Raw genomic sequence first — 25,573 nt, 5'->3', positions numbered from 1 at the left:
TCCTTTGAGTATTTTTGGAGTACTCAAATCACTTTCCATAAGAAGACCCATTTACAAGCCAAGTGATTCGTGACATTTCGGTATATGAACAGAGCAATGCTTTGAAAATGTTGTAGAGAAAAGGAAAAACCAGGACAGAATGGGACCCCTACTGCTGTCAAGAAAGCTCCCATACATTTTTGAATCGTAAAACTAACCAACTATAACAAGCCAATAAAAAAAATCAGTTCATTTTAAGCCTTAAAACACATTATCAAGACAGTATAGGGTAACCAGGGGCTTCAGAACAGCAGTAGGAATTTTAAGAAAAAAAAAATTAATTGCCTGTGGAGCTCTGAAGGCCAGACACTGGCTGCTCTTACTACACAACATGGTACTTGGCATTCATTTAAGACATTTCCAGTTGAATGTGAAAAACTCTTGTGGTTATTTTGGGTAATAAAATAAAACCCAGACTTTTCTCAAAGCCATGGAGAGTTATTTTATATGAACTCTGCCACTGCCAAGAATAAACATTGATGTGGTCTATGGGTTTCTGAAGTCTCCCCCATCTAGAAACCTGCCAAGATGCAAATCTCAAGCACGGAGACCTACTGCTTTCAGTGCAAACACAAAATTATGTCAACAGTTAAAAGCTCACCTCCAGTTCATTCAGGCGCTGAATTCGTGGAGTGAAACGAAAACTTTGTACTTCACACGCAAATGGCGGCTGCCAGTCCTAAACAGAGACAGAAAGACACTTTATTTCTCCAACAAATGCACAAAACAGAAGACCCTAACAACATCTGATTAAACAAGTTCCCAACAGTAAATGTGTTTCTCAGTACAACTGGTGATATCATTTTCCAATTTTATGACGTTCTTGTGCTTTTAAAATAATGTTACCACAATATTTTAGTTTGAAGAAAGATATGCTCACAGAATTAAAAATATAAAGGAAAATAAGCTTCAAAGCATTTCAGTATCCATTACCTCACACGGAGTTTAAATATAAGAGATACCCTATACTTTGTTTGTTATTTATTTACTTTTTTAAAAGTTCCCTATATGCTGCACATTGCAAAATTTTCACCATCAACAGTGACAAACACCAAATAAAGCACATTATTACACACCTAACTTTTTTCATCTTGGTCTACAATCATTTCAATAAAGATGAGACCACCACTCAGGAGTCCAGCTCTTTAACAGAAATGCAAGCTTAATTAACAACTTCCTCAATCCAGTCAGTAGTGGGTTCAACCACAATTGTCTCCCAGCCCCATTTCTGAAAACTGTGTTATAACATCAAGAGAAGTATAACTCAGCTTTTTAGTACTTTTAAAGAAAGCATAAGTTATAGTCGATTGTCTACTTGGCAGTAAATACAACAGAATAAGGACACCCCATTCCAGGTGGACAAGCCACACTAAATATTTATTATTTGCACTGCTGCAGCATATAAAGGCCTCAAGCACGATTGTAAAATATTTACAGCTTCTAATAATGTAAAAGAATTGTAAATCAGTAAGGTCAGTATAAAGTGTCTGATTTAGTCCTTATTGCAGGTTGCAAATCAACCTGATGCATGCATCCTGCAAAACCCTGCAATGCAAACAGCTAAGCAATCATGGAGAAATACAAAAGCATTCAGTGGCCAGGAAAGTTCTAGTTATTCTCAATGAACAGTGTCTGGATCAGTTTCTTGTGGCCTCTCAACCTAAGCCATTCTGCTTATTTTAGAAAGGGCAGCCCCTTGGAGGTCAAGTTTTCACCAGGTCATTAAACCAACTAAACAGATTCCAGCAACCCAGACAGGTCAGAAGGAGAGGAAGGATCACGAAATCCAATCGGTAACCCGTATCCAAGTTGTTCTCAGTTACACGCTTTCTTTCCAGGTTTTTTCCGCTCCCAGTGTTTTAAACTCTCTGGTTTTACAACTATATTTAAAGTTTATTTGTACTTTAATTATGAAGTGATCTAACCACCTTTTGCCAAATTGCCTGACGTTCTCATCTAAACGGTTTACCAGGTCACAGGGCAAGTCATCCTAAAATAATGATCAAGTCATCAGAGAGATTAAGCTTCTACCTTTTAAACTGCTACGTATAAACGCAATTCCCCTGCCCAAACAAGTTGGCCACCCTTCTACTAACAGTTTAAAGATCACGTTTATAAACAATGATCTATTAAAAAGAAATACCCTTTCTCTCCTCCCTCTCTCCCCACCCAGCACACACACCCGATTTCACCTACAATGCCTTCGCAGTTTTCACAAGCGGGATGGTGGGCTTTTTGTGCTTGGGTTTTTGTTTTCTGTTGTGGTTTTTTTTTTTTTAAAGTAAAAAGGGAGTGAAGTCCCGGACAACGCCACGCACTACTAGTTTCTCACCTGCTCCGAAGCAACCTCTACAAAAGCCAGCTCTGAGGTCTAAGACCATACAGGTCCCCTGGCGCCCCCAGCACGGACACCGAGGCCTACAGGACGACGACACACGAAACCCCAGCACCGGGAGTGGGGGGAAGGGGCTCCCCCGCTTCCCACCTCCACCGCTCAGCCCTCAGAGAGCCCGAGGCACACGACGAGCCCCTGCCGGCCCCGCCGGGCCCATCCCAGCCCCCCGCCGTGTCCCCAGCCCAGACGGGTGGTACCTTGGGGGGCCGGATCTTGCAGATGCCGGTTTTCTCTGCCAGGCCGCGAATGCGGCCGATGAAGCCGAGTGGGTCGCTGAACTCCTCCCAGCTGGGCTCGAACACGGGGCACTCGGGCGGGGGGACGAACTCGGCCGCATAGCGCGACCCACCACCCCCCGACATGGCCGCAGGGGGTGGTCGACGCCGACGGGGGGGAATGGGGGAGGGGGAATGCACCGGGGGCCGCGGCGGCAGGGGGGCCCTCAGGGGCGGCCGGCGGGGCTGGGCCGGCGGCTGAGGCGCATCCTCCAGCGGCGGCTGCCAGGCAGAACGGGCGCCGGTGGAAGTCAGAAGCCGTACGGAGCGGCGGGGGCGGTGGCTGATGCTGTTGCCGAGTGTTGTTGTCCCGTCCCCCGAGACTGCCTCCCCCCACTGCCGAGCCCCTCTCGCTCGTTTTCCAGCTCGCCGGAAATTACGCGTCTCCTTCTAAGCCCTCCCCCCGGAAGCGCCAAGCGCTGTTGCCTTCCGACCCAAAAAGTAGTCCCTCCCCGGCTCTTCCGGCCAGGCGGCTCACAGACGCCCGCCACCCCGGGCCCGCCGCTCCACGGGCGGCGCTCCACCGGCAGAACCGTCAGCCCTTCAGTCCACCCTTACGGGGGTGGGGAGGAGAGTCGAGGAGGGGCGGGGCCGCCTTCACTTCCGCCGCGGAGGAATGTGCGACGAAACTCGAGCCATTCGCTTCCGGTGCCGAAAAGGGGCCGGTTCGCCCATTGTCTGAACCGGACGTCAGGAGGAGGGGCTTAAGCCACGCCCCCTTCCCTTAGGCCCCGCACCTCCATCACAGGCCCCGCCCCGCGGCAGCTGCCGCGGGGCGGGGCCTGTGATGGAGGTGCGGGGCCTGTGAGGGAGGGGGCGGGGCCTGTGAGGGATGGGGCGAGGACTGCCGTTACCTCAGGGCCAAAATGTCAGTTACTCACAAGGTAGGATGCACTTCGCACCTCTTTTTACCGCGTTACGACATAAATATTTTTTAAAGACTGCGTGGTTTGGGTTGTTTTTTTTTAACCAGAAGCCTGCCTTTCGGCGTTCGCCGTGCTCCGCGCCTCACTTTCCCCGTTTATTCCCGACGCACCCTTTCGGCGGCGGGTAAAAGTTATTTTCCGTTAATTTTTCCTGCTACCGTGAGGCGTTTTGAGACCTCCTTCAGACAGACCCAAGATGTTTATCCTCATCGCTCCCCCACCGGATTGAAGAGGCATCCCCTGCATGTGGCATATGGGAAACAAATGGCTCTGACGCAAATGGGTTAATTTTGACAAAAGTTATAGGTAAGATGCAAACTGGTCATATAAAATATGGAGTTTGCCAGTGATTATTGGGTTGTCGCAACATATTCTTACATTTTTCTAAGCGTTTCCGACATGGATGCCTGGTACTTCACGACTACGAAGCATGTGTACTGCAGATGTTTCCTTATCGCTCTCTAGAAATTATATTTCTAAGTACTCCTGCTATTTTTATTTTTCTTTTATTATTTGGTTGTGTCTCTCATCTGATGAGCTATACGAGATTCTTTTAAGGAAATGTATGTGTATATTATGTATATGTAATATGTATCTGTATGTGTCTACGTAACATATGTGTGGATGTGTGTTATGGTTTGAAGAACCCACAACAATTTATTGTCGTTTAGGCAATTATTCTATCACCTGATGACCCCTTCCTACCCGGGAAGGGGAATCGGGGAAAAGACAAGGAAACCCAAGGGTTGAAATATAAGCAAATTTAATAAAATAAGACTGAATAATTAAGGTTACTAATACTAAAGAGACAATATTGATCCAACACCAATATAAAATATACAAGGATTATACTCTGCCCACTCTATCAGCAGGAAGCTGTGCACTCCCAGCAGTGGAGAGCAAACGTCGGACACTGCGAGCGCTGCGGCTTCGGAAGGAAAGGAAGGGCTCAGGGCTCCGGCATCAGGGCAAGAAGTTCTCCGTATTGCAGCCATCGTAGGAGAGAAAGAACTCCTCAGCAAACTTTCTAATTTATATTGAATGTGACATTCATGGTATGAAATAAGCCTGTTGGCCAGCCTGGGTCAAGTGCCCGGGTCTCGCTCCTCCTCATCCCTGTGCCTGGCGACCTCGAAAACACTGAGACCTTGAAACCCGCATCCCACAGCTGCCTGCAAAGTAAATATTTTCACAAAATCAGACGGTAGAGTTTTCTAAAAGTGCAGTTTTCCCAAGCATTAGAAGAGACTTCACTGAAAAGTAAAATTACTGAAAGATAAATTAGCCCTGTGTTGCTCAAACCAGGACAGCCTGTTCTACGCCCAACAGCGGGATCGCCAGCGCACCCCATTTCCAAGATGTGCGGTGACTGAGCCAGGAGGGAAAAAACTCCATGCTGGAAAGCACCTAATCCATGCAAAAGCTTCACTTTGACACCCACCCGGTCTTTTACCGACCTACCCTACGCTTTTCTCTCTTTGATTGAGAAAACTGATCAGAAAAAATGGACGTTTGGGTGGGATATTGCGCCGCCCTTGATGTACACAGTCCCCACTTGCAGCCTGCATTTACCCTGACAACATAAAAACAGGATTTCTAACCCAAAAACCCGCGTTTCTCCCCAAAATAACCCCGCTCCCCCCGCCCACCGAGGGCCGGCGGCGCTGCCAGCGGCGCGCGCACCCACTACCCCGCCCACTCCGGCGCCCGCGCACGCGCAGTGGGCCACCCACCCCAAAGGACTACAACTCCCAGAGGCGCCGGCGCGGGAGCCCTGCCGCCTGTGTCGCCAGCGCTGATTGGTAGAGGCGGTCGGCGCCGCATGGAAGGCTGCCTGTGATTGGAGGAGGCGGCGAGCGGCAGGCTGTCTCGCCGTTTAAGTTGCTGTGGGTCGGTTGTGGCGGTTGTTTTGCCGTTGGGGGCCCCTCGTGGTAGAGGGCTTTGAGGCGGCAGCGGCCCTGGCCGTATGCAGGTGGTGCCGGTCTCCTCCTGCGCTGCCTCGGGAGCTTGTCCCTGGCTCGTTTGGTGGGGGGCTTGTGAGGGGCTTTCCCGCCTGGCGATGGCCGTTCCCGGCGCGGCCTGCGGCGCGCCCTAGCCCGTGTCTCCGCCGGCCACCTCCGCCAGCAGCCCGGCCGAACCCCGGCTGGAAGCTTCTGTCCCCTGCCCGCGGGGAGCCCGGCCCTTCCGCAGGGGAGCCATGAGCGCGACGGACCGCCCTGCGGGGACCTCCCCTCGCTCCAGAAGGTAGTGTGGGGGCTGTCTCCCTGGTCACCCCCTGCCCAAACTGCTCTACGGCCTCTGGCCCCCGAGCTCTTCCCTTTTTGTCCGGTGGCCAGGTCTTAAGGCACTGCATTGTCTGCTGTTGTACCTGCTGTGCTACCTTATCCTTATGCCTTTCCATTTCTGCTGTTCTTCAGTTGAGTAATAAAGTATTCATCTTGTGCCTGTTACCTGTTTCCTTCTGTTGCTGTTACTTGTTTTTTTACAAGTGTGTTGTTTAAGGCGTTTCTGGTGAGAAACCTCCTATGTTAAATAACCGTATTATTGCGTACTTAATACTTTCCTGCTAAGAGTTAAAGCTTGGCATGTTTTCATGGATGTAGCACACTGAGGCTGTATCTAAGCAGCTTTGGTAAGCAGTCCATGAAGGTTACCATTGTCTCAGCGTCACCTGCCAGATCATTTTATGATCAAAGTTCTGACACTGGCTCCAGAATCAGATTCTGGACTGTGTTTTTCTTAAGCAGATCTTCAGTGAAGAGGCCTCTTAGCTTTAATTCTGTTACTCAAGGTATCATTTAAAAAAAAAAGTGTTTGTCAGATCAACATAAATAAAAAAAAGTGCTCCAAGAGAGTTTTGAACTCTGTGTGCAGCTGTATTTGCAAATTTGTTGCTCGTTTGAGCGGATTAAATGTTTGAATTCAGTCAACATTAGTTAAAATTTAGATTAGATATGAGGAAGAAATTTTTCACTCTGAGGGTGGTGAGATACTGGAACACCTTGCCTAGGGAAGTTGTGGAGGCCTCATCCCTGGAGGTGTTCAAGGCCAGGCTGGATGGGGCTTTGAAAAACCAGGTCTGGTAGAAGGTGTCCTGCCCATAGCAGGTGGGGTGGAACTAGATGATCTTTAAGGTCCCTTCCAACCCAAACTATTCTATGAAAATAAAAATCAGATATATAATTACACATACATATTCTTGACCTGATTTGTGTGGTGTTGACATGCTTTCCATCTAGTACCTCAACATAAGATTTGAGAACTTGGAAGCTTCTATTTCACTATCAAGGGTGGACAAGCTGTGTAGATAAGAACATCAAGTACGCAAGAAAGGAAAGCATGTAGACTCCTAGACCTACACCTTAAATTATGGTGGCTGGTGCTGTAGAAAGTGTTTTTCTCTCTGGGTATCAGGAAGTGATTCTGTCAAAGATTATGTTTTCCTGTGTATCTTGCAGTGGCTGCTGCTTCTAATTGCACAACAATGGACTTTTTTGTCTGCTTTGTTCTCTCTTTCTTTTCGTTCCTCCTCTTCCTTTCACATTCACTCTCCCCAAATAATGTATGAGACTTGTCTTCCATAACATTTTTATTTCTCCCTTTTCCATCAGTTGTCCCCATCTCTGCAGTATAGTAACCCTGCAAGCTGTTCTACATCAGAGCTTTTGGTTCTCCTAAATGCCGCAGTCTCCTGGTTTAATACCCAGAGCACAGACAAGACAATCTGTGTTTAAAATTGAATCTGTGTTAAAACTGAAAATTTATTTTTAACTATTTTAGAAGGTTTTTTATTTTATTGTCTGAAGCTCACACGTAATTAGAAACTGTTTCTGTCCCGGCTGGCAACCCGCCATGTCTCCTCCAGATACGCGAGTTCTCAGTCTCCATGTCAGGAGGACCTTACTCCACTCCCTTCAATCAGTGAGCGTTTGGCCTTTCTCCGCCCTTCCCGGGAGCTGCTAGAATACTACCGCAGGAAGATTGCTGACTTCGATGAGGAACATGAGGATTTGGTAAAAAGGCTGGAGAGATACAAAGAAACGTACGATGAGCAGGTTAGGAAAGAGTTTTTGAATGCTGATCCTTATACAAACATAATTTTAGTATTTTTCTTCAGTTGAAAACTCAGCACAGGTGGTCTTAAGATTTACCAGTAATGTGTTAGAACTCAGCCTAAGAAGAAATAAGTAGATATCAGGGTTTGATTGTAAAATCTAGCTTTCTGTCCTCTGACAAAGCAAAGGAAAACATGCCTGTAGGATATTCTTCTATTCTTATAGTTTGGTTATATCTTCACAGGGAGTTGTTTTCGAGTTTTTTTTATTTAATTAAAGCCTGAGTTTAGATGTTCCATTCCAGTGTGGTCCACCTTCTTTCCCTTGTTTCTCACAGTGAAGAGTGAGTGCATGTTTGTCCAGATTTAATGAGCTCTGAGGTACAGATATAATTCGTATTTACTGCAATGGAATTCATAAGCTTGGCCATAGGCTATTAAGCAGTAGTACTACACAGCGAATAAATGTGAATTTAAAAGAAACTCCAAAACCTAAAAGTCTTTGCCTTTTAAGAGGAAGAAATCTTACAGAATGTCTGTAACTTCAGTGCTCTGATATGCCTTACAGCATATGTCTCTCTAGCAGTCATGTTTGTAATTGTGAATGACCCTTTGGGAATAGAATGATCACTTCTGAAGTGGTTGAGGTGCCTCCTCAAGTACTGGCCATGCTTGAAGCAGTCCGAAAGCTCTCAGGAAATACGTGGTGCACAACTTTCAACATAAGGGGGAAAAAGAGGAGCAGGTTCCAAAATACTGCCTTCTCTTCTACGGGAATGGTTTTCTGAAAGGTTTGTTAGTTTTCCATACCAAGTAGAAAATCATTAATGAAACTTAGTAACTAGCCAGATTTCTCACTACTAAACCATACAGATATTTTAATGTTTATTCTTCAGTAGTCTCTTTGTAAGCGTCAGTGCTATTACAGAGGCTTTGCTAGGTTTTTGTTGATGTCAGACTCCCCATACCTGTGCTGCTCTGACTGCCAGTGCAACCACTGGAAACTGGACACCCTAGCTTAGGCCTTAAATTTGACTGTTGTATGACACTGACAGTGGTTCTCAGGGCTCAGAACTCCCTGTTGAAACATTTTTTTTTTTTTTTAACAGTTTTTCCAATACTGCCCTCGTCTGGTCAAATTTGGTAAGAGAATAAAATAATTCTAACAATTATTTTATTCTAACAAATAAAATAATTGAACTGGCAGCTGTTCTATACCAATTAGTTACAGGCTCAGGGCACAAGCAATTTGAAGCTTGTAAGTGTTACCCAATGCTCTGTATCATTTCAAGTACCTCATTCTCTCTGTCTAGCACAAATTGCAGCAGGAAGTGTGTCAGCGGGAAGAGGAGATTGCAGAGTTGCAAAAGGCTTTGAGCGACATGCAAGTCTACCTCTTCCAGGAGAGGGAACATGTCCTTCGTCTTTACTCAGAGAATGACCGGCTGAAAATCAGGTGTGCTTAGGTGGTGGGCTGGGTCACTGGCAGTGGCGATTGCATGCGTTATGTTCTAGTGCTCATCTAGATTTGGAGTCTTCAGAGAAGCAATTGCACAACACTTCCTAGGGAGGGCTCCTATGAAATTGTACCAATCTTGGAGGTGGAACACAATCTACTGGGCTGCTAAATAAGTTTCCACTTACTATTATTCCTCCTGTTCCAGTAGGAGAAGGAAGAGCAGAAGTTGTACATAGATTTAGATTTGAATTGTGAGTTGACAGTTTGAATGTGGAGGTTCTGATTTAAGCAGACTGTGGTGGGTGGACCTTGGCTGGATGCCAAGTGCCCACCAAGGTGCTCTATCACTCCACCTCCTCAACCAGACAGGGGGAGAAAAAAGTATGATGAAAGGTTCATTGGTCAAGATAAAGACAGGGAGAAATCAAGACAGTAAAAGTCAAATCAGAGTAGGATAATGAGAAATTAAATACTAAGATGCCTTCCCCCACCCCTCCCTTATTCCCACGTTCAACTTCACTCCCAATTTCTCTGCCTCCTTCCCCTGAGCAGTGCCGGGGGATGAGGAATGGGGCTTGTGGTCACTTCATCACATATTGTTTTTGCAGCTCCTTCCTCCCAGCTGTCTTCCCCTGCTCCAGTGTGGGGTCCCACCCATGGGAGACAGTCCTCCACGAACTTCTCCAATGTGAGTCCTTCCCACAGGCTGCAGTTCTTCATGAACTGCTCCAGTGTTGGTCCTTTCCACAGGGTACAGTTCTTCATGAAGAGACAGCTCCAGCATGGGTCCCTCCCAGGGTCACAAGTCCTGCTAGCAAACCTGCTCCAGCATGGGCTCCTCTCTTCCCATGGGTCCACAGGTCCTGCCAGGAGCCTGCTCCTTTGGGCTCATCCACTTGCTCCTGTGTGGGGTCTTCCACTGCAGGTGGATATTTGCTCCACTGTGGACCTCCATGGGCTGCAGGGGGACAGCCTGCCTAACCATGGTCTTCATGGGAATCTCTGCTCTGGTGCCTGGAGCACCTCCTCCCGCTTCTTCACTGGCCTTGGTGTCTGCAGGGCTGTTTCTCTCACATGTTCTCACTCTTCTCTCTTCCAGCTGCTGCTGTGCAGCAGTTTCCCCCCCCTCTTCTTAAATGTTATCACAGAGGTGGTACCACTGTCACTGGCTTGGCCTTGGCCAGTAGTGGGTCTGTCTTGGGGCTATCTGGCATTGGCTTTATTGGACATGGGGGAAGCTTCTGGCATCTTCTCACAGAAGCCACACCTGTATCCCCCCAGCTACGAAAACCTTGCCATGCAAACCCAATGCACAGACCTTGCACCTGCCTGGCAGAACTTCCTCCCAAAGGAAATAGAAAATAGAAAATACAAATAGAAAATACAGACCAAAGCAAATAGTTTCCCTTCACTCTATGAGATTGTGTTGACAGCTGCTACTTTTTAATGCCATTTAGTTGGTGAACTGGAATATAACCTGCTGTACCAGACTAGCTGCCAATGGTAAAGGGGTTCCCAACCTTTTTCAGAACATTTGTGGGTGATAAAGTTTTGGTTTGTTAAAGGTTTAAGAACTTAACGTCAAAATGTGTGTTGGTGTGCTTTGGCACTTCTCACGAGTGTGATGAAAAGTCTAATACAGCCCTTACTCTAGTTTGCTTTAAGAACAACAGGCACTTACAATCTGTTGAATGAAGTATCTGAAAGGATTTTAGGTAGTTCATAACTCTGGAATGCAGACTCTTTGCCACCATGTGCTATTGCTCTATCAGCCTGTGTAGTATTGTCATATTTGAAAAGACAAGTGCTCCCCAATGCCAGTGGAATTGGTGGTGTTCTTGTTATATTGGCAACATCAGTATTGTCTTTGGGAGTTTGTTTTTAAAGCAGTATTCTCAAGAACTGTAACACTTTGGAAAACTTGTAAGCATTAATGAGTAAACTAGAAGGACAGCGTGTCACAATGTCTTGATCTCCTTAAAAATAGCAATGTGCTGACCACTTTCTTTGAATTCCAGGGAATTGGAGGATAGAAAAAAAATTCAACATCTCCTGGCTTTAGTGGGAACAGACAAAGGAGAGGTTACATATTTTCACAAGGAGCCTCCACATAAGGCAAGTTCCATTTTTCAGTAGAACTCTGCTTTCGATGGTAACATGAAGACCTGTACCCTAAGGCTGACCACAGACCAGATCTGTCCCACAAGTCAGAAGTTGCTAAACGAGCCCAAAGCAGGAGGCATCTGTAGTTCTTTAGCAACATCAGGCTTTAGTATAGCTGCTGACAGGTAAGTAGGAACAGGCACAATGGAAGTAGGTCCTCTTAGCATCAGTCCCCTTCTACCTTCAAAACATACCTCCAGATCAGCCTTCTAAATCTCAGACAGGAGTCCGAAGCCATCTGGCAAATGGTCATTGAGAAGCTGGAGAGAACACCACAAAGAGAGAAAGAAAAAAAAGTAAGTGCAGAAAATGACTAGGTGTGGTGTTTGAAGATCAGCTATCTCAGAGTGCCTGTCTTCTTAAGGCCTCAGTAAAGAATAATGCAGTGTTGAGGTTGCTGCAGCAGTTTCCTGGGCAGAAGACTGCAGAAGAGCCATCCTCTCTAGGCAATATTGTATCGCATATTTCAGAAGTAATGTCAAATTGATTAAATGGCAGCGCATATGAAGCACAGTGTAGTTCAATCTACTTAGTCATGAATGATTCGGACATACGGAGACTATGATGGAATATAGGATTTGTCTTGGAAATAAGGTGCAGAAAAAGGATTAAATATGCTGCATTGTGGTTCTTCTGCACTTCTCAAGCAGTTCAAAAATCTTGCAGAAGCTTTAAAATTCCCTAGGGTAGCTCTAAAATTAGGCCTATTATATAATATCAACCTCAAGATAAGCATTGAGGTTATAACCTCATGGCCTTTTGTTTCTGTTAAGTGGGTTTCAGCTCAACAATTGAGTTGTTTCGGTAGTTTTATCGGTTAGCTTTTATCCCAAGCTTGTTCAGTAGCTTGAGTGAATGTGCTGTTAAATCAAGCTTCATGTTTCTCTGTCTTGCTAAGGCAAGTAGGAGTATGTAAGAAGGAAATAACATAATCCTCATCTTCACCTTCCCTCTTCTCCTCTCTGTTCCCAAAATGCTCCTTTTCCTGCTGAGGGTTCTGATTTTCATCCTAATGAAGCCAGCAAGGGCAGGATTACTTTCCATTTTTTCTGGTGCAAAAAAAAAAAAAAAAGAGGGAGAAATGGCAAAACTCAGCCATGATAAAGGAAATTTTTCAACGTGGACATTACACTTGTGAATGTCTTCCATGTCTTGTGGTAGAAGTAAGGTAATACTGTTCTCTTGGATATCTCTCTTTACTCTTTAAGATTTATTCTTGACCATTGCAACTTTAAGTCAGCTGTTCAGCTGAACTATTTAATCTTTTTTCTATAGGTTACTGTTCTGCAAAGGCCAGTTAAATCCAGAGATCCACATGAACGAAATGATACTTCTGCAACAGGTACTACACCAGGCTGATCTAACAGCAGCTCAGCTATTGATACTTGTTTCTCTGTGTGTTTTTGTCTTACTGTGAATACTTTGGTATGCCTTCATTAAATTCCTTAAATGTATCCCTGTGTACATACATGCAGTACTCTTGGCTTCCCTTCAAAATCTTTTAAAATAACTTGAGCTGGTTCTCATGTCCATCATCCACTCAACTAGGGAAGAGGCTGGTATGCCTGTGGAATGGCTGTTCTGGGACTATACAGGTACCAACTGGACAGGCACCCTTATCCACAGCTATTCCAAGGTGTGGGGTTCTGCCTGCCTTTAGCGTAGACAGCGGTGTGGATCTGTGTGCCTACTTACTGATTTTTTCTTTTGAAAGAACTGCCTTTTCCACATTGACTGAAATTAGCTAACAAACTCAAAACTCATCCAAGGCTAGATGCTTGTGCACCTGTGTCACCTGCCTATTCATCATTCATTTAAGAAAATTTAAGATTGCTTTCTAGATATGCCAAAAAGATTAGCAAGTTGCCTAAATATTGTGGTGTGATAGCATGGGATAAAGTTACGCAATCACCCTAAGTTCTGAAACTTTTCATCCAGCTACTCCTTCTGGAAGTCCTTGTGACTGTAGCACTGTCAAGCTTTTTCCTGTTCTTGTAGGCCAGTCAGCACATACAACATTTGATCCTTGGAAGGGTGCTGGATTGGAAACCCCTTTTCTACTTCTGTTAAATTTCTGCAATAGGCACCAAGAGGAGCACTTCAAAACCAGCAGCAAAAGGAGAGAAACCAGAAAGTCCTGAGAGATATCGGAGAGACAATCAAACACTCCTGCTTCAGGTAAAAACATTTGCTAACTGATGGACATAATTCCTGGCTGTCCAGGAAATTACGATAAATATGCTGTTTGCTTACATAAGATGTAGACATAGCAATTTTATCAGTCCCCACATTTTATTATGGGTTTACACTTTCTGTCAGTTTACTTAGCTGTTTCTTTGTGATGAACATAGGCTTAGATTTAAGAACGTGCATCTGATTATGGAAGATTTACATAAGCAGATGTTCCAGTAACGTCAGCTGGAATGTGTTACCCTTACATATAGAAAGTGTAATTGATGTTATCTCCCATAATTTGATTGTGACTATCAATTTACATTAAACCTACAGAAGATCTGCAGGGTCGGGTATTTTGTGGAAGTCTGACAAAAGTAATGCGTCTGAGTCGGAATTAGGCAGCCCCAATAAGATGCGCTAGTATAATGAAGTGCTCACTTCAGTGAAAGATAGGGTGTAGATAGCATGACAGAATGAAAGATAAAATGTATAGAATCATTGGGGAAGATACCAGATCTATGGAAAGCAAGAGAAACCATGAGTCAAGAAAAGCAAATTAAAAAGCAGACTTGTATAGCAGATAGATTTATTTTTATTTTTTTGGTCACGAGCAGTGGTGACTGACCTAGTGGCCAGTTAGCTGTCTAACAACATTTACTCTGGAGCAAAAGCATCATACGAAATTGTCATAAAAATAAGCCATCTAAATACACACCAAGTTTTTTCAGATAGTTTCTTACACATAGGCCAGATGGACATTTTTCAATTACTTGCTCCAGTTTGTCTCCCTGTGTGCCTTAGATCAAGATTCTTTGCATCCCTCTCCTTCGCTTATTATCTTGTTTACATTTAGTGATTCATTCTGGTTGAGTAATTTCTTTTGTTCAAGATACGTGGATTTACTGCCTTCCTAGTATTTAGATATTTTTATATCACCATTTCATTGGAAGGTGGTAGCATAGGGGCAGAAGTGTATCTGCATATTCCACAGGATTTGTCACATTCTATGTGCAATTTAAATCTTTCCTATATCTTCTATCTATTGTTGCTGCTTATAATATGCCTGTCTTGCTTATAGCATTTTTTTTTCTTCAAATGTTTTAGTTGTTTGAAATACTTAGCATTAAAACAAAAATAAAAATTTGAGAAATTCGAAGTCTCAAAGGTATTATTGGGTAGAGCCTTTGATCTGAATCTTGGAATTTAAAAGAGACTTGCAAGGATAGGAGCAGAACTGTTGTGAGGTCTTATTCAGTAATGTCTTTGTATGCCTCTTCAGGTGGAGGCCCTGCAAGCTCAGATAGAAGAACAGACACGATTATCCAAGGAACAGGTTGAGGCACTACTAGAGGACAGGCGGATTCACATGGAGGAAGCCCAGGTCCAGCATCAGAGGGACCAGGACAAGATCAAAACTATAACAGATAAGTGAGTGTGAGAGAATGACTGTGATATAGTCATGAGATGAGAAGAGAGGGGAACAAAAGAAATGTTTTGGCTTTCAGTATGTTGCTTTCTCCAGCAGTCAGAAAAGCAAATTATGCAGCCATCTGTTTGGTAGTGTGTGTGTGGAAGGAGACGAATGGAGTAATGTACATATTAAAAATCCTTTTTCACATTGGAAGAATATTACTTCTTTCATTAGATGAGAAGAGCTAAACTCATTAGGAAAGCACCTATTTCTTTCTTCCATGCTTCTTTTAACTTGCAATGATGACTGAGGAAATTGAGGAACTAGGAAAGAAGTTAATTAACTCCACTGGAATCCCTTTTTACAGACTCCGTAAGACTCAGAATCTCTTATATGAGAGTACCCGTGACTTTCTCCAGCTCAAGTTTGATGCCCGAGCTAATGAGAAAGCATGGATGGCAGAGAAGGACAGTCTGTTGAGGAAACTTGACAAAGATCTGGATCAGCTTATTATCAGCAAGGAGCCAGGGAGAGAGAAGAAGCAGAGAGACACCAAGAAGATACTTCGCGCAGATGATGGGGCTCATAAACTCCACAGCAGAGAAATAAAGGTAATCTTTTGTCCTAGGTAGAGGCTCTTTAACAGTTGTTGACTAGAAGATTGCAAGCATCTGGGTTTTGCCAAGATAGGCAGTAGCTTGCAGCTGTTCCAAAGCTGTACTGGATTGTTTTGGTTGATACTAATGTAAAAGAAAAATCCTCTCCTGCCTCAAAATCAACATTGCTTGCAAATTTCAGGTAAAATGTATAGTTAGGATTTATGGTAGCACTTCACTGTCCAGGTTCTTTTATGCCCAGAACAAATCCCTACTCTGCAAAGCCACGTGATATATGGGCCAACAGTTCTTAACCTGCTTGTTGCATATGCCTTTCTTTTAGTGTAAAAATGCTCTCAGCTAGTGGACTTAGAATTCAGTGCCTATATCTTCCTTGCTGCTGTCAGGGCAGAATAAGTCCTTTCGATTGATGTCCCCCAGCTCTTCTACAGTAGTCAGGATTTTTCTTCCACTTCTAGTATACTTCCAGTGAGAAGTTGGGAGATCTGAAGCGGGTAAACAGGCAATAGGGAGTTGTTTTTATCTACCACTGAATGCAGATGCTTTTGAAATGCAGTACTGGGCAAGCAGCTGTGAAAAGGGGAATTACAGCATTAGTTGAATATTACTTTTAAGGGGAAGAGGAGAGGGTTCTTTAACTGATTGATGAGCAGTCATGCAGAACTGATAACCTAATTAAAAGGTTTTGTTAAAGGAAGTGGTGTTAGAATATTGTCCTTACCTAGTTACTTCATTAGCTATAGTGCCAGTTGTTAATTTTTTTTTGCCTGTCATATTGTCAGTCTATCACACGTGCTTTTCCAGAGCAGTGTGAATTTTGTGAGCACTGGCTCTTGAGCTGATTCTTTTTGTTCCTCCTGTGTCCTAGTCACTGCAAGAACAGCTAATGCAGGAACAACGCCTATCAAACATGTATAGAGAGCAGTGTGTCACCCTGGAAAATGAGCTGGCTAGAATTCGTGAGGAGGGAGATGTTGGCAGAGAGCTCTTTAAGGTAATTAGTCTGTAATCATCTGCTAGCTATCTGATGATCTTGCAGCCTTTATTTTGTATACTCTATTGAGTTTTCATCTCCATAGGAACGCTCAGAAAAGATGGGGAAGCGCCTGAAGCTGATGACTCAGCGATATGAGGCCTTGGAAAAACGTCGTAATATGGAAGTGGAAGGCTTCAGGAATGACATTAAACAGCTTCGGCAGAAGCTGAAAGATGTAGAGAACCAGCTTTTTAAGGTAATAGCTAAGCATTTCTGAGGTAGACTGTTACAGGATTACCCTATAGAGATGTATTCTCAGTATTTAAATGCAGTATTTCCCTAGAGTTTAGGAAATAATTTATTTCCTAAGTGCTCCTTTAGATACTAGTATTTGACAAAACTTGCCCTCTTATGTATTTTATGAAGCAAAAAAGATTTGTCTTTGTTAATCAGTCAGGCATCAAGCTTGCCAGGAACTGTCCTGATTATACATTAGCTGTGTATTTTTGTTGCAACTCTGAAAAGTTCTTATCCGATGCCTGTAGCCCACTTAGCTGTCTCAAAATTGTAAAGCAGTAGTTTGTTTCAGAAGTATAGCCTGGAAAGAAAATGATGATTGTTTTTTTTTTTTGTGTGCCATAGCGTTTGGTTTCATTCCACTAAGAGGTAGATTATTGACTACTAGATATTGTGAATATTCTATTTATTCCTTTGTTAATATCTTATTTGTAACTCTGCAAAAATCACTGCAGAAACAATGGCTGGAAGTTGAAGCTATGTACTCTGTAGTAGTTTCCAGATGTGTAGATGAACATCAGAACAGCTTAGGGAAGCCACAGCCTTGCTTGGAGTTTAGCGTGAGGTATTTATCTAAGATATGCTTGACAGGATGATCCAGGCATAGCTTTTGTCCAACTGACTGTCTCTCAGGAGTCTGGCAGTGCCACTGATTCACTTGTTTCCTGTACTTCTGGTGCACAGTTCAGTTTACTTAGACTAATGCATTTGTCTTCACAAAGACAAATGTCTTTGTGGCAGCGGCTATAAGTTTTTAAACTTTATTCTTTAAGGACTAAACAACATATGTGAATGGGGGTAAAACTACCTATCTTTCTACAGAACTGTATGTTCTCTAACTGTGGGTGTGCTCAAAATTGTATTCTTAATTTCTTCACACTTTTAACCACAAGAGGGCAGAGGAACAAAATACTTGCTAGAAGTCTCCAGAGTGATCTTTAAATTCTTCGTATCACTTGAGGTCAAAATGACTACAGATGACTAAATTTCCTGATTTGCATATTAAAATCTTTGACCAAGAACTACATGATGACAATAAGACACTCGAAAGGGTTGATGGAAGAGAGGGCTCGGAGAACAGCTTCCAAGGCTGTGCTGCTCTGCTGTTTAAAGTGACTGGGCTGGCATGCTATCCAGTTCCAGGGTGACAGGAAATGGCAGCAGTGGCTAGCTTGCCATCAGGAATTCTGATTATCCAGCAGACTTTGTTCAGCTCGGTATGGGCCCTATGGCATGGCCTGAGACCAGGTGTTGTACTTGAACTGCTCTTGAATCGTGCACAGTTCAGAAGGCAGCAGGTTGGCCACAGTATTTAAACCACCTCTAGTTCTAGCACCAAAAGGTGATAAAATGCCATCATATCAGGTGAGGTACTTAGAACTAGATAAAAGTTAGTTGCTAAATGTTTTAACTTGCCGCTTTTTGTGGGTCTCTACATAATACAGGAATTAGAAAGCAGTCAATAGGCTATGGGTAAACTTGATTATATTCTATCCAGATTTCTTCCCTGCCAGTAATATAAAACCACAATGTATGAAAGCTTTGTTCTTTGTTTTTGGTTCTGGAGCACCTTTCTGTTGGTGACAACCATTAGCCTAGTGATATTAGCTTAAGCGTCCTCTTGGCTAGCTATGAAGGGTCTCCTTTAGAGGTCTCTCCTTCTTATTATCATCATAATACTCTGAATTGTATTCTGTATAGCTTTGTTTTTCTTAAATCTGTTTTTCTTTTCCTTTTTAGGTGACTTTGAATATTGGACCAGACCAGGATCTTGCAATTCTACATGAGGTCCGCCAAGGAAACAGACTAACCCGTAAAATTCAAGGAGAACTAAAAAACTTAAAAGCTAAAATCTATGGCTTAGAGAATGAACTACGGGTCTGCTGAAGCTGAGGTATTAGCTGACATCCTAGTTTTAGGAATGGGACATTGCTAGGCTGGAGTAGTCATATGTGAGAGCAGCTCCTGCCTGTCTGTTTCCTGGTGTCCAGTGATAGGAGGCTTGAGGAAACCTGCAGTTAATGTCGTAACATTTTTCATGAGCCGCTCCTAACATGCCAGATTATATTGCTGTTTCAGCTGAGAGATGGCACCTGATAAGACTGACATAGAAAATACATGACTGATACATAAGGAATATGCTTATGACTTACATCTTACCTTCACATCTGTGGTACGGGTCAGTGTATACTGGCCTTCACCTTTATTTGGAGCTTGTTATAAACCATACATGGTTATAATGAAATTAATAATCATGGAAGGATCTAGTTCAGGATCTGAATTGCTTGACTGACCTTTTCCTATGTGAGAAGCAGCTTTTAAAATGGTTTAAATTATTACTGTTTTAGTGCTTAGGCACTTCAGGATGTAACTGGAAATTTTCTTTGAAAAAGACCACATATAGAAAGTATGTACTAAATTTTATTATGTCTGACTCTCCCTTTGACAGTATAATTATTTTAAAATTACTTCCCTTTGCTTGGTTCTAAGCTAATTGGGACAAACCTGAGTGATTTAATATGGTGGGAAAAGATAGCCTGTTATAGAACTCATCTGCCATTACCAGCAACATCTATACTTGTTTTGAATGTTTGAGGGGGAAGGAAATACTACACTGAGTGTCATAGTCTCATCCCCTTCTTCGCAGTTTATCCTGACGCACAGAGGAAGGCCATCATAAAAGGCATCTAGTATCTTCCTTAACCACCATGTTCTCTATCTTTGTAGCTTTAAACAATATCATGGTCATGTAGCAACAAATCATGGTCAGCTTTTGCTACAGCAGTTGTTGCTACTGAACTGGAGCTGAAATTGGGGTGGAAGAGCGGGTGCCTAGTTGCTACATGATAAATATAACTCTAGCTGTGTGATAATTATCTTTGTACCAGACATCAGGACATCGCAATTCTAGAAAACAGATGAAATCATGAAAAGGGTTACGACTTGGCTTCAGTCCAGTTTATAATTGCAGGTATTCATGCTTTTACTGTAGCATCAGCAAATCTTGTCCACCTTGTAGAGTGAGAGCAGATCTGTGTTGGAAAAGGGATTTCAGTGCCTCTGTTTACTCCTGTACCTTTCCTACCTCATTAAATGTGACAGAAGCAGAATAATGTATTTCTGAAGTATACTCCTATAGGCTACCAGCACTCCCTTTCCCATTGAAAAAAACTTAGTGTGTGAGAGCAAGCAGTTTCTTTTGGATGTGGTAGTGGCCATGGAGGTCCTCATTCAGTGTTTGGGAGAGGTGGATATGCAAAAGATGGTTTTGTGCTGTCAAGATTTGGAGAAATAATTGCTTTTACAGTACTAGCTAAAGCAATGCAGGAGGAAAAATACCCTTAAGTCCCACTTCAATTGTGTATCTCTTTTGTGACAAACTCGCTGTCCCTTATGGTCCTGTGCTGTGGCTTTTATTTTGTATGTGTTCTCGAGGTCAAATTCATCACAAACAGACTTTAGTGTGGGTGGCTGACAATCTGTACCTAGATGCTGAACTACTATTACAACTTACAAGAGGCTGTTTTAAAGTATGTTGCACTAATTAGTTTAGCTGAAAATGCTGAACTGGTTCAGAGCGCGATTCATGAACAACTTGTATGTTGATGCTATGTGGACAGTTGAGGAAGGTTATTAAATAATGCTGTCCATCAATTAGTCTCACTCTTAGTTGACTAGTGCTTTCTCAGATAAGTCTAGCTAATTAAAGCGAGTTTGTATGTGAAATAACATGCCACTGGTTTGGAGATAAGATATCAAAGTTATCACAGGTCCTGGAAGGCTGCTTCTGAAAATTGCTACGTAGTCAAGCATTAGCCACTTACTCAGCAAGATCCATCTACTTAAATTCAGCTGATGGGACGCTAGCAAAAAGGTCTCTTGAACCTATAGAAATCAATGTGTTTCTGTTTATTTTCAACTCTTCCAAGCTAAAGAATTGTCTGTGAAATTACTTTTTCCTCACTTGAAAGCCATGAAGAGTGTCTGGATAAAGACTGTAGGCTTTGACATTCAGTTTGTTAACACTGGGAGGAAATATTGGGGGAAGAAGGATGTAAATGTTTAATTTCCTGCCTTCCTTACCAGTATTCCTTATTATGTGAAAGACTGAACAGAATAAAATGGCAGCATTCCTAATATATCTGCTGGTATGTCAAAATCAAAGTGCAGCTTGAACTTTATTCTTACTTTATTCTTCATTTGTCACTAGGCTACAAACCCTTCCTATTTGGAGAGAGGGGTGGTGGGGGAAATTATGGTAGTGCTGATCTGTAAATCCACTTTATTTGGAAGCTTGAATATTTGTCCAAGGCCAGGAAGTGCAAAGTATTGTACATGCTCTTTCTGTGTGACATCATGTGATCGTGTGAAATGTTGCTTTGTGTTGCCAAAACAAATGAGGACCTTCAAGCCAAGAATTGCTTTAAAAAGCCAAGTGCTTTCTACCACTGACAACTACCCTTTAAGATGTCTGTAAAGAATTATTGGTATTTCCAAGAGGGTTTCCTGAAAAAGTTTCCAAGACCCATATTAGTCAATTTTCTTCAACAAATTTTGGGTAGAAAACAAAAAATGGCCTTTACTCCAAAGACTGATCAGCTTTTTTTGCTATTTTAAGTTAGTAATATGTGACTTGTATCATTTCAATACAACTAAATGGCAGATTCTGTATGTCGGAGTACAGAATTTGAAAGATCTCCAAAATGACTGATTCTTGGAATACAGAGACTATCCTGCAGAGGATTATAGGTTAGAACTGGACAAATGTTCTTATTGTGAGCCAAGATACTAAAATGTTTCTTGCGTAAATAGGAGAAAAGTGAGCAGTAGGGTAAAACTTTATTGTTGTGTAGGTAAGGAAGGAGCGCATACATTTCAGAAAGGATGTTGAAATATTGGGTAAAGTACAGAACCACAGATGATTCAGCAGAAAAGAAAAGGTTGTGCAACAGCTCATATTTTATTACATTAAGACTGATTAATATACATGTATCTTGAAGATGAAAAACTACCAAAGGCCTCTCTATCCCAGCAGAGAAAGGTAGAACAAGAACCAGTAGCCTGAACCTGAAGTTAAAAATGTGTGTTAGTTTTGTTAGTTGTTTCTTTTTTTATTTTATTAACAGGAAGATTGGGCTTTTTCCCCTCATTACAGCAAGCTGTTTGTGGAGGTAACAGATTTTCCATCTCTGTCTTCAAATAAAAAAATGATTGCAGCTCTGGTGAAGGTGGCTTGTTTTAATAAGTTACTGGGTTTTACACGTTAGAAATTAATGAAATATAATGACGTGAACTAACAGGAAATCATTTAATGGTCCCTTCTGGCTTTAAACTTATGATTTATTTATATGCAATATTTGTAGGAGTTTTTCAGCACTCATGTGGTTACCTTAATTATAATATATGCGGTGTCAGCTCACCGTAGACAGCAAGGTTACACAAGGTAAAAAAACTGAAACAAAATTTAAAAATCCCTCATGATCTTCCTATACCTCAACTTGCAGTAATTCCCAAATTAATTGATGCTGTGACTCTGCTTAGAAAGGCAGATTAACAGCAGCCACAGATATGATAGCCGTCAGAATAAATCTAAATAATAGTACAGTATATACTTGTATGCAATGGCTGTACTTAAAATTGTTTACATAAGTAGTAATACCAGTACAGAAACACACCTATTTTATCGGTATGGATGGACTCTGTGGGCAGCCTAATATTCTGGAATTGTAATGTCTGTGTGTAGGCCAGGAAGTAATTCTTTGATAATCAGATACTTTTTTGAGGCTAGCTGGGACCAACATCCCTGTGTATTTTGTTCTGGTAAATCTGTTCATATTTATGAAAAGCGGTGTCATCAGACTTTTAATTACAGCTCACAAACACATTTAATTCTGCTACACTTGAATGTATTTGTGCCTGCTGAGTCAATATGCTAATAAAGATGTCTCATTTGTCCCTATTCAAAGTGGTATCACAGCTCAAATTTTATGTAAGGACCATTTTAAGATTTTTTTTTTTCAAATTCTGGATTCTACACCTAGGACAGAGTAATGCTGGGCACAAGTATAAACTGGGAGAGGAGTGGCTGGAGAGCAGCCCTGCAGAAAGGGGTCTGGGGATGGTGGTGGAGAGGAGACTCAACAGGAGCCAGCAGTGTGCCCTGGTAGCCTCGAGGGCAAAGCTGCATCCTGGGGTGCATCAAACACAGCATGGCCAGCTGGTCAAGAGAGGGGATTATCCTGCTGTATTCAGTGTTGGTGCAACCTCACCTGGAGTAATGTGTGCAGCTCTGGGCCCCTCAATTTAAGAAGGATGTGAAGGTCCTTGAATGTCTCCAGAGGAGGGCAACAAAGCTGCTGAAAGGGCTGGAAGGAATGTCTAGCGGCTGGAGGATTTTGGGTTTGTCTAGTTTAGAGAAGAGGTTGAGGGGTGACCTCATTGCTCCCTACAGCTTCCCAAGGAGAAGTGGTGAAGGGAGGTGCTGAGCTCTTCTCCCCAGTACCCAGTGGTGGGACGTGTGGGAATGGTTCAAAGCTGCACCAGGGGAGGTTCAGACTGGACACGAGGAAGCATTTCTTTACCAAGTGGGGAGTCAAACACTGGAACAGGCTTCCCAGAGAAATGGTCAACACCCCAAGCCTGCCAGTGTTTTAAGAGGCATTTGGACAATGCCCTTGACAACCTCCTTTAACTTGGTCAGACAGTTGGACTAGATGATCATTGTAGTTCCCTTCCAACTGAAATATTCTATTCTTTCTATTTTTTCTGCAATATTTTGCTTTTATATTCCCAACTTGCTTTGATTTTTAAAAAATATCCCCTTTACCCCCTAAACAGTTATTCTTAAATTTGCGAGTCTAGCTGTAGAAGTATATGCATTTTTTTAGCATATGGGCTGGGATTATGTACCAAAGCGAACTTGGCTGTAGTGTAGAAGGCGTGAGAGGTGAAAGCTGCAATGATTCCTTTTGGCTGCTGTATTCACAGGACTTAGGCACAAAGAACAACGTTTGTTTCAATTCTTATGTTGCCTCAAAAGTTTAGGACTTTGTCTGATAACAGGCCATCGGAGGTAACTGGAATTTAACCCACTGGCAGGAAACATTTCTGCTATGACTGAAGTATTTGAGAAGAATCAGATGGAATTCTGGTATTTCCCATTTAGCACCAAATTAACTGTTTGGAGAAAGGGCGTCTTTGATTATGAGTTAAGAGTGGCTGCCCTTCAAGTAAGCTCCAAAAATATAGCTTTATAAATGAGCCCTCAATGGGCTTGACTAGTCACTTACACTGACTAAATTGCATGTTTTAAGAATTACGATGCTGTTGGATTGTGGACAGATTACAAATGTGTAAATATGGGTTTTGGTTGTTTGGGGTTTTTTTTTATTCAGGAAACCCAGAGAGGCTTTCAACACAGAAGTCTTTCAATGTTAAAGCAAGACAATGATTAAGTACGCTGGCATGAAGGGTTTCATTGTTGAAATGGATTCGATTTGAATAAAAAGCTCTGGATTTACCCTGGTGAAGCATGCCCAGGATGTGCTGGATTCTCCTGCATTGATTCAGAGAGCAAAGTGCCTTTCTTTCACTGCAAACATTTATCTCCATAGTGTGTCACTCCTAAGTGTCCAGTAAAACAGTATTTTTCCTCTTCAGTGCTAGCATGGGTGGATAGAAGTCTGCTCAGTGTTGCCACCTAGAGAGCTGCTCAGCGTTGTGTTCTGTAGTGTCCCTAATAAAATGACCGTGACACATCTTTGGAACTTCTTGAAACGTAAGGATGATGAGCGCAGTCAGTTAAAATATAAAACAAGTACTGGCACTTTTAAGACAAGGAAAGGAGGAAAGTTAGGCAAGACTTCAGTCAGATTTGAAGAGAGATGGATTTCCAAAATGGGCAAAGATGTAGATATATCTTTCATTATGGTAAATGTCTTATCTTTTGAAAGTTCTCAGCTTAAAGTGTATAAAAACTTTTTTTTTCTGGAAGTGCAAATGGATGCTCTAGATATTGCAAGACTCTTCTGATGTGCAGAAAGCAATTTGGGCCAATTCATGGGGCAGGACCTGCGATGAGGAGGTGCTCCTGGAGGTACTGGGTGAAGTTCATGTAAAAATGTGTCCTTTGTAGAGCTGAAAAGGAAGGGCAGGCCATTTCTGTGTCATTTTATCTGGACAGCTAGGGCTTGAGACCTAGGAAGAATTACATGGTGAAGAGACAGAGGAACAAATGAGGCTTTCCAATCAGACAGGTAAATTGTAGGAGAGCAACGGTGTGACAGTGATGCTGCTGTCAGCGTCAGAACCCAGAGGGCACAGCCATGTGAACAGGGAAAGCGAGAGGAAGTCTCAAACCGTGGCTCAGGCCAGTTCATACAAATGTTGGCAGCATAGCTGCATGTGTAAAAATTACACTGTTGATTAATATAACTGTTTTAGCAAAACCCACCATATCAATGTGACTTAACTGGGCAAGAAGGTCCTTTTTGCGAAGAGTCTAATTGTGCGACCACGCATGCCAATTCCCTTACTGTGATGTTGAACTGCAACATCAACAGGGCTTCTTCTGTGACAGCTCCTCCAGTAATGCCTTTTAGAGCCCAGTTTGTTCCTGAGGAGCCAAAAAAAAGGGAAATAATGGGGAACTGTATCTTCAGAGACTGCCTTTTCCTCTTAGAAACGCTTCTGCCTTTGAGCCGTTTCGATTATGAAAGTTGAGATGAAGTCATTGTTTGTGATTCAGAGCATGGCTGAGGTCAGGAAGAGGGGTATGGAGCCACCAG

The 25,573-nt window shown here is 42.8% G+C and overlaps 2 protein-coding genes across 4 annotated transcripts in view; one reads left to right on the top strand and one right to left on the bottom strand.

Annotated features, from left to right (window-relative positions):
* Positions 1-3,254, bottom strand: part of KDM5A (lysine demethylase 5A) — a 52,826-nt gene extending 49,572 nt beyond the window's left edge. Inside the window, exons 1-2 of one of the 3 annotated variants that reach the window (XM_063318857.1) lie at positions 2,632-3,254; positions 641-718 (exon numbers count right to left, since the gene is read on the bottom strand). In XM_063318857.1, the coding sequence (XP_063174927.1) occupies positions 641-718; positions 2,632-2,796 (243 nt within the window). In that variant the 5' untranslated portion in view covers positions 2,797-3,254. The remainder of the gene's footprint in view (positions 1-640; positions 719-2,631) is intronic. The other 2 variants (XM_063318849.1, XM_063318840.1) reach the window with 2 other exon arrangements.
* Positions 3,255-5,527: 2,273 nt separating this feature from the next.
* CCDC77 (coiled-coil domain containing 77) lies at positions 5,528-23,868 on the top strand. The gene is made up of 11 exons (XM_063318827.1): positions 5,528-5,879; positions 7,501-7,690; positions 9,003-9,145; positions 11,167-11,263; positions 12,587-12,653; positions 13,395-13,489; positions 14,766-14,914; positions 15,265-15,508; positions 16,383-16,508; positions 16,594-16,746; positions 18,528-23,868. The coding sequence occupies exons 1-11, from the start codon at positions 5,833-5,835 to the stop codon at positions 18,672-18,674; spliced, it is 1,458 nt and encodes a 485-aa protein (XP_063174897.1). The 5' UTR covers positions 5,528-5,832; the 3' UTR covers positions 18,675-23,868.
* Positions 23,869-25,573: the final 1,705 nt, after the last annotated feature.

Source organism: Chroicocephalus ridibundus, chromosome 1 (genome assembly GCF_963924245.1).
Source record: "Chroicocephalus ridibundus chromosome 1, bChrRid1.1, whole genome shotgun sequence".
Taxonomy (NCBI): domain Eukaryota; kingdom Metazoa; phylum Chordata; class Aves; order Charadriiformes; family Laridae; genus Chroicocephalus; species Chroicocephalus ridibundus.
Note: the sequence above shows the minus strand (reverse complement) of the source record. Positions and strands in the feature narration are given on the sequence as shown.